The following is a 10,000-nucleotide window of genomic DNA, read 5'->3' on the forward strand; positions in this document are numbered from 1 at the left end:
TCCAAAATTTAATAGGATCCTCCGTGACCTAAGATCTATCTGTGGTGAAAATGTCTTCAAAATCCGTTGTGTAGTTTTGACGTTATTTTTAAAATGGCGAAACATGGAAATCCGGATCTATAATTCGGATCTGGATAATCTTCAAAATTTAATGAGATCGTCCGTGACCTAAGATCTATCTGTGGTGAAAATGTCTTCAAAATCCGTTGTGTAGTTTTGACATTATCTTTAAAATGGCGAAACATGTGGAATGATCTTCCTAATCGGGTAGTTGAATCAGAACTTAAAAAGTTCAAAGTTGGAGCAAATGTTTTTATGTTGACCAGGCTGACATGAGTCTTTTTATTGTTTATATATGACATATCTGTTTTTTACGTTGTTAATAGTTTATATAGGACATATCTGTTATGACGCTGTTACGGTTTTTAGAATATATTGTTAATTTATTCTCGTCATTTATTTATTTCCTTATTTCCTTTCCTCACTGGGCTATTTTTCCCTGTTGGAGCCCTTGGGCTTATAGCATCTTGCTTTTCCAACTAGGGTTGTAGCTTGGCTAATAATAATAATAATAACAACATGGAAATCCGGATCTATAATTCGGATCCGGATTTCAGATTGTCTTCAAAATTCAAAATCCGTTGAGTAATTTTGACGTAATCCTGTCCTCAGACACAGTCAAATAAATAAATAGATAAATAGATATACCGACTTGAAAACAACCTACTAGAAGAAACTTATAAAGTTAAACATTTCGGATCTTCCCTTTTCAAAATCTATAATTAAAAGTGACATTGCAATTTTTTTTGTAAGTGTTGGAGTTATTGTAGAAAACATTTGTCGCCTTTTTAAATTTTTGATAAAAGAAATTTTGGCTCAACTTTATTTAGTTGATTTATATGAGAAAATATTTCATAAGTAAAATGTAATTAAAAATTGAAATTATAAAAGAGTACAAACACAGACAGACATACTTACATACACACATACATATATCCACATATATATATATATATATATATATATATATATATATATATATATATATATGTATATATGTACTGTATATATGTATATATATAAATATACATTATATATATATATGTATATATATATATATATATATATATATATATATATATATATATATATATATATATATATATATATATATATATATATATATATATATATATATATATATATATATATATATATATATATATATATATATATATATATATATATATATATATATATATATATATATATATATATATATATATATATATATATATATATATATATATTTATATATATATATATATATATATATATATATATATATATATATATATATATATATATATATATATATATATATACATATAGACAATACTCTACAAGGCTTTTCGACTTATAATAATTTTTATACAGACTGAATTACAACAGCCAAATGCCGTAACAAACATTTCTATACAAACGTCAAACTCATCTTATTTCCGAAAGCATCTATCGCTCTAACCCCCCCCCCCCCCACCCAAATGTCCCAGCCTCTCCTTAAGAGCCAGTAGTAGAATGGGTGACACTACCTTCGGCCACTGTCACCACCCCACAAGAAGTCCCGCCCACATTCCTGAATAGACCAATCGCAGCTCGCAGAACATCGTCATTTTGGCCGAGACGAGCCCTAAGGGCCAATCACTGACCTCGTACCTGGGGGACATGGGAGCGCGTAGCCTGGGGGGAATGTCACTGTCGTATATAGCCTGCGACCTTCGGAAGCCGGGGACAAGTTGCTACCTGGTCAGCATGGAAGGTTCACCTGTTCTCTGTCACCAGTTCCAGACCTTCCAGGCCTCCTCCATGGCTGCCGCCGCGCCTGGATCTCGCTCTCCGTCCTCTGCTTCGTCGCCGCCTCCTCCTCCTCCTGCGCCGGCGGGCACTAACTTGTTCAACTCTGCGCCGCTCTTCCCGTCGTCAATCTTGGGATTGAACGGTCAATATCCTCTGATTGTGGACCCCAGAGTGATGGGAGTTCTACAAAATTACGCTTCGGTCAATCAATTCCCCTGGGCGGCTGCTGCTGCTGCCCTTGGCACCAGGGATTACGCCCTAAACCGCCTACTGCTGGCACCTGGAGTTCGACTGAGCCGCCCCAAGAAGAGATACATCTGCAAGTACTGCCAACGTGAATTCACCAAGAGCTACAACCTGTTGATCCACGAGAGGACCCACACCGACGAGAGGCCCTTCCCTTGCGACGTCTGTGGGAAGGCCTTCAGGAGGCAGGACCACCTGAGGGACCACAAGTACATCCACAGCAAGGAGAAGCCCTTCAAGTGTATCGTCTGTGACAAGGGCTTCTGCCAGGCCAGGACTCTGGCCGTGCATAAGGCCCAACACGCCCATGATTCGAACCCACCTTCCTCCACAAGAAAATCTAAAGGAAACCCGAAGGACTTCAGTGTCTCTCACTCTGCCGAAGAAGGCGATGACGAAGATCTAGTGGTGGATGATGACGATGTTCTACAAACTGCGACGGAAGAGGAAGCGTTTGCCGTACCCCCAAAGAGACTGGGTTTTTCGATAGCAGATATAATGAGGAGATAAGAGATAAGAACATTTAGAAAAATAATTATTCTATCAGTCGCCCTATTCTCACCTCTCATTTTGTAAAGTGTAATTCATTTATCATATGTACGTTGTATATAAAAATGTAAAGATGTATATTATACAAATGATCTCAATTTTCTGTAAATATTATAGTTTTGATGCCTCAATAATATTTGGAATAAAATGTTGTTAAAAGATGTTTATATTAATAACCTTTAGATGAATTCTAAAGGAAAAATTAACAAATAAGGTTTAAATTAATATCGAATCAGATGAATTCTAAAGGAAGAATTAACAAATCAGGTTTAAAATTAATATCTAATCAGATGAATTCTAAAGGAAGAATTAACAAATCAGGTTTAAAATGAATATCTAATCAGATGAATTCTAAAGGAAGAATTAACAAATCAGGTTTAAAATGAATATCTAATCAGATGAATTCTAAAGGAAGAATTAACAAATCAGGTTTAAAATTAATATCCAATCTGATTGATAATCTAAAATTCTTGATAATGTCTATGCATTGCCTGATTATTACTATTATTATTATTACTTGCCAAGCTACAACCCTAGTTGGAAAAGCAGAATTTTATACGCCCAGGGGCCCCAACAGGGAAAATAGCCCAGTGAGGAGAGGAAACAAGGAAAAATAAAATATTCTGAGAACAGTAACACCATTAAAATAAATCATTTCCTATATAAATTATAAAAAAAACTGCAAGAGAAGGAAAAAGCATTACGGATAAACTTAATATTTCAATGAGGATAATTGTAAGAAGGAATAAAAAAAAGTACATGAAATCTAATAAAACCTGGTATCAGTAGAACTTCAAAAGTTCAAAGTTGGAGCAAATGTTTTTATGTTGACCAGGCTGACATGAATCTTTTTATTGTTTATATATGACATATCTGTTTTTGATGTTGTTAATAGTTTATATAGGACATATCTGTTTTGACGCTGTTACTGTCCTTAGAATGATATATTGTTAATTTATTCTCATCATTTATTTATTTCCTTATTTCCTTTCTTCACTGGGCTATTTTTCCCTGTTGGAGCCCTTGGGCTTATAGCATCTTGCTTTTCCAACTAGGGTTGTAGCTTGGCTAGTAATAATAATAATAATAATAATAATAATAATAATAATAATAATAATAATAATAATTATCAAGTTTAAATAATAGAGAATTTCAAACTATTACCTAAGTGAAAAAAGAGAAAAATATAATTCGTTATAATTTCGTTTTTACTGTTTAAAGGTCGCTCATGAATGGCAGAGGCAAGGGACAGTGACATTGCCCTTGCAATGAGGACAATGCCCTAGAGACTGACCATATATAATATGATCAGCGCCCATGCCTCCTCTCCACCCAAGCTAGGACCAGGGAGGGCCAGGCAGAGGCTGCTGATGACTCAGCAGATAGACCTATAGGCTCCCCCAAACCCCCCAACCTTAGCTCACAGGGATGGTAAGGTTGCAGACCCTAATGGCACTAACAAGTCTGAGCGGGACTCGAACCCCCGACTGGCAAACACCAGGCAGAAACGTTACCAATCAGGCCACATCCTACGTCATCAGGTTTAAAAAATTAAAGGTCACTCATGAATGGCAGGGGCAAGCGACAGGGACCTTGCCCTATCGAGCAGGATAATGTCCTAGAGACTGACCATATATACATATGATCAGCACGCAAGACCCATCTCCACCCAAGCAGATAGACCTATAGACCTATAGGCTTCCCAAAACCCCAATCCTTAGCTCACAAGGTTAATAAGGTTGCAGCGACTAAAGAAACTAACGAGTTTGAACAAGACTCGAACCCCAGTCTGCCGTTCACCAGGTAGGGACGTTACCACATGGGCCATCACAACCAGAATATAAAAAAATGGAACATTAGGTACAAGCGAATGTTAAATACACATAGTTTTCTCTTTTTAACCAGCATTGAAAAAAGGTTAATTTCCACAAACATTATTAAATATAATTGCACGAATATTATTATTATTATTATTATTATTATTATTACTTGCTAAGCTACAACCCTAGTTGTAAAAGCAGGATGCTATAAGCCCCGGGGTTCCAACAGGGAAAATAGCCCAGTGAGGAAAGGATACAAGGAAAAATGAAACATCTCCTCTAAACTATAAAAACTTTAAACAAAACAAGAGGAAGAGAGATAAGATGGAATAGTGTGCCCGAGTGTACCCTCAAGCAAGAGAACTGTAATCCAAGATACTGGAAGACCATGGTACAGAGGCTATGGCAAATGATCTTATATACCATTGTACTTACATTATCAAACTAGACAAACTTCCTTTCACACAAGCTCAACTTCGCGTAATGGGGTTGCTGTGGCTTGATTGGTAACGTCTCTGCCTCGTATTTGCCAGACGGGGGTTCGAGTCCCCCTCAGACTCGTTAGTGCCTTTAGTGTCTGCAACCATACCATCCTTGTGAGCTAAGGTTGAGGGATTTGGGGGAGCCTATGGGTCTATCTGCTGAGTCATCAGCAGCCATTGCCTGGCCCTCCTGGTATTTGCCAGACGGGGGTTCGAGTCCCGCTCAGACTCGTTAGTGCCTTTAGTGTCTGCAACCATACCATCCTTGTGAGCTAAGGTTGGAGGGTTTGGGGGAGCCTATAGGTCTATCTGCTGAGTCACCAGCAGCTATTGCCTGGCCCTCCTGGTGTTTGCCAGACGGGTGTTCGAGTCCCGCTTAGACTCGTTAGTGCCTTTAGTGTCTGCAACCTTACCATCCTTGTGATATAAGGATGGAGGGTTTGGGGGAGCCTATAGGTCTATCTGCCGAGTCATCAGCAGCTATTGCCTGACCCTCCCTGGTCCTAGCTTCGGTGAAGAGGGGGCTTGGGCGCTGATCATATGTATATATGGTCAGTCTCTAGGGCATTGTCCTGCTTGATAGGGCAATGTCACTGTCCCTTGCCTCTGCCATTCATGAGCGACCTTTGAACCTTCAAACTTTTAATGAACACTTTCCTTCTGTCCTTGGAGCCCTTGGGCTTATAGCATCTTGCTTTTCCAAATAGGGTTGTAGCTTGGCTAGTAATAATAATAATAATAATAATAATAATAATAATAACAAGGTTTTGAGGGTTAGTTGAAGTTGAGAGCATGCTTCCGCCCCGGGGTATCTTTAATCCATGAGCAAGCTTAATAACATATTTTGTTAATAATCAGCATTCCAATTACAGAACGCCTTAATTTTCATTGCTGCTAAGCGTTTCATATTACGAGAGAGAGAGAGAGAGAGAGAGAGAGAGAGAGAGAGAGAGAGAGAGAGAGAGAGAGAGAGAGAGAGAGATATTGAAATAATTATAACCTAAAGTTATCCTCGTAATTTATTATCGGTTATATATGTCCACATTTACTATTCACTTTAATTAATGCGTCACCCATTCATACCTCTCCCACACACCTATGCATCTTCATCATCACTCCCTTGTCTTCTATTAACTATTCTGTTTCCAACCCATCCATTATTTTCATGTGCTTACTTAATAATAATAATAATAATAATAATATTAATAATAATAATAATAATGATAATAATAATAATTATAAAATTAACAATGATAATAATAATAATAATAATTATAATAATGATAATAATAATAATAATGATAATAATCATTATAATATATTATTGATAATAATAACAAAAATGGTAATAATAATAATAAAGATAATAATAATAATTATAATAGTAACAATGATAATAATAATAAATATAATAGCAATAATAACAACAACAATAATAATAATAATAATAATAATAATAATAATGATAATAATTATAACAGTAATAATAATAATAATAATAATTATAAATCTCAGCACATCCATAACATTTTCCTCTAAATAGTTCCAGTCTCTAGTGCCATACCCTCTGTACCATGGTCTTCCACTGTCTTGGGTTAGAGTTCTCTTGCTTGAGGGTACACTCGGGCATACTATTCTATCTAATTTCTCTTCCTCTTGCTTTGTTAAAGTTTATATAGGAGATATTTATTTCAATGATGTTACTCTTCTTAAAATACTTTATTTTTCCCTTTTTCCTTTCCTCACTGGGCTATTTTCCCTGTTGGAGCCCCTGGGCTTATAGCATCCTGCTTTTCCTACTAGGATTGTAGCTTAACAAGTAATAATAATAATACTAATCTTCCTCTTGCTTTGTTAAAGTTTATCTAGGAGATATTTATTTTAATGATGTTACTCTTCCTAAAATATTTTATTTTTCCCTTTTTCCTTTCCTCACCGGGCTATTTTCCCTGTTGGAGCCCCTGGGCTTATAGCATCCTGCTTTTCCAACTAGGGTTGTGGCTTAGCAAGTAATAATAATAATAATAATAATAATAATAATAATAATAATAAACTTATTATTTAAATGATATTTGGCAAAGCATTGGCTTAGTCAAAATAGCTGAGATTTAGCAAAAACAAAAACTAAAAAAAAAAAGAAAAAAAAATGTAGAAAATAAACACAATTTATGTGCAGAAGAAAAACACCTAATTTCTCCGGCAGTATCGAATCTCTCTTATCGAAACGATACTAAACAGACCAGTGGGGAATACAGATAACGTAATGGTGGGTTGAAAGCCGCTCACCGATATCTCTCCTTCTCTTTTTTTTCTTATTTACAAGTTGTGCTTTGAACAACGTGGATTACTCATCGCTATCACCAACATAATAATAATAATAATAGTAATAATAATAATAATAAGAAGAAGAAGAAGAAGAAGAATAGGGAAGTGGGGAATATGGGGAAAGGAAGAGTACCCCTGGATACAATCCAGTTTATAGATCAAAGGCAGGTACTCGGGATGGGAAAGATTCAGGAAATAGGGAGAAAGAGAAGTACAGGAGAAGAATAAAAGAGAGGGGGCAGACCCTCTTGCGATATTAGGGAATTTGGTTTGTTATCAGTTAACCAACATTATCCACATACGATATTACTATTTATCTTCCAGATGTTATTCGTTTACGCTCTGTCATTGTGTTTGAAGGAGTGGGTCGCCCCCTTATTTTTTTTCTTTTTTAATAAATAACAAGAGATAAATAGATTTCCATAATGGTTAGAATTCCCTAATTTTATTTGTAAGCCCTCTTTATTATTAGAGAAATTATCTCTAACTCTATATGTATGATTAATTTATATGCATATACATATACACACACATATGTATGCATATATATATTATGTGTATATATATATATATATATATATATATATATATATATATATATATATATATAGACACATTGATCATACCATGCATTAGGCCTAATGTCTATATGAATATCAAGACAGAATCTTTCAGATGTTAGGCCTAATTTTATGATGATCATCATCATCTCCTCCTACGCCTATTGACGCAAAGGGCCTCGGTTAGATTTCGCCAGTCGTCTCTGTCTTGAGCTTTTAATTCAATACTTCTCCATTCATCATTTCCTATTTGGCGCTTCATAGTCCTCAGCCATGTAGGCCTGGGTCTTCCAACTCTTCTAGAGCCTTGTGGAGCCCAGCTGAACGTTTGGTGGACAAATCTCTCTTGGGGAGTGCGAAGAGCATGCCCAAACCATCTCCATCTACCTTTCACCATGACCTCATCCACATGTGGCACTCGAGTAGTCTCTCTTATAGTTTCATTTCTAATTCGGTCCTGCCATTTAACTCCCAATATTCTTCTGAAGGATTTGTTCTCAAATCTACTAAATCTATTGGATATTGTTTCATTGTCATACCATGACTCATGTCCATATACAGCAGTAACATCGATCTCGCTAAACTGATATATAGTCTGAGTTTATATGTAATTTCGAGTGATTTGATTTCCAAATTTTACTTAACCTAGCCATTGTCCGATTCTTTTTTTTACAATCTTTCACTAAACTCTAATTCTAAAGACGCTGTATTGGAGATCATAGTTCCTGAATACTTACATGATTCTACCTGATTAATAATTTCTCCTTTCAATGATATTTCATCTTCCATTGCATACTCCGTTCTCATCATCTCTGTCTTTCTTCTATTTATCTTCAGCCCAATTTCGTGTGATATATCATGCATTCTGGGAAGCAAGCATTGCAAATCCTGTGGTGTTCTGCTACCAAGGACAGCATCATCAGCATACTTTAGGCCTGCTAAATTCCTATCACCAATCCAGTCCAATCCTTCTCAACCATCTCCAACTGTTCTAGGCCTTACAAAATCCATGAAAAGGATAAACAACATAGGTGACAACACATTCCCCTTGGAGTATTTCGCTGTTCACTAGAAATTCATTTGATAAGACTCCACTAACATAAACTTTGCACTTGCTCTGCTCATGAACAGACTTAATCATATTTATATATTTAAAAGGAATTCCATAAAAACACAGGACTCTCCACAAAAGTGGCCGATGTACACTAAAATTAGTGATATTTGTTAAATTGTTATAAACAATTCAATTCAGTTTTCGTAGGTACAGTTGAATACAGGAATTACTAGTAAACCTCGCTCTGTTGAAGAGCACAAAGCTACACCCTCACTGCGCAGCGAGTTCCTGCTTTTAGCCCCGGCCTACCACCTATGCCATCTTTCCCTACACTATCTGTTTAGTTACTCGGAGGGAAGTAAAGGTGTAACTGGATGCACTACAAGTGACTATAGTCAATTCTTTATAATGAGGCAGATTTGCACCGACTCGCAGGGGTGCCCTTTTAGCTCGGAAACGTTCCCTGATAGCTAATTGTTTGGACGAGATAATTCTAACCAATCAAGTAGCAGCAAACTTTTCCGAGCTAACAGGGCACCGCTGCGAGTCGGTGCAAATGCACCTCATTTAAAAAAAATGACTAATGCGTGTGTCAGTTAAAAGTTTCAAGTTAGGATTTAAGTACCATATAAAATAAATTATGTAATGTGGAAATGTACAATAAATTATGTAATGTGCAAATGTACATTCTTCATGACATCATGCATCAATTTGTAATGAAGTGTGTTTTGTAAACTAAGTTCTCATACCATTCCAAGGATATCTTTTTATTGATAGCCTTATTCCAAGAATTGTGATGAATTATCTAGATATCTAATGAAATACACAATTGTATATTAATGTTTTTTCAACTACTTTGGTTGGTGTACCCGAATGATGCTGCACTATGTCTGATGAATTTGTTAATAACATGTTTTAACGCAGCACATTTATGTATGTATATACAAATAAATATACTGTATACATACATACATACATCATCATCATCATCATCATCAGCCGTTACTAGTCCACTGCAAAACAAAGACCTCAGACATGTCCTTCCACTTGTGTCTGTTAATGGCCTTTCTGTGCCAGTCCATACCCGCAAACTTTCTTAGTTCGTCA

The 10,000-nt window shown here is 35.9% G+C and overlaps 1 protein-coding gene across 1 annotated transcript; it reads left to right on the plus strand.

Moving 5' to 3' along the window:
* The first annotated feature begins 1,812 nt into the window (after positions 1-1,812).
* On the plus strand, positions 1,813-2,613 carry LOC137628365 (protein bowel-like). Its single transcript, XM_068359518.1, has one exon. It carries the CDS (start codon positions 1,813-1,815, stop codon positions 2,611-2,613), a length of 801 nt encoding a protein of 266 aa, XP_068215619.1.
* Positions 2,614-10,000: the final 7,387 nt, after the last annotated feature.

The sequence above is a fragment of the Palaemon carinicauda genome, chromosome 36 (genome assembly GCF_036898095.1).
Source record: "Palaemon carinicauda isolate YSFRI2023 chromosome 36, ASM3689809v2, whole genome shotgun sequence".
Classification (NCBI taxonomy): domain Eukaryota; kingdom Metazoa; phylum Arthropoda; class Malacostraca; order Decapoda; family Palaemonidae; genus Palaemon; species Palaemon carinicauda.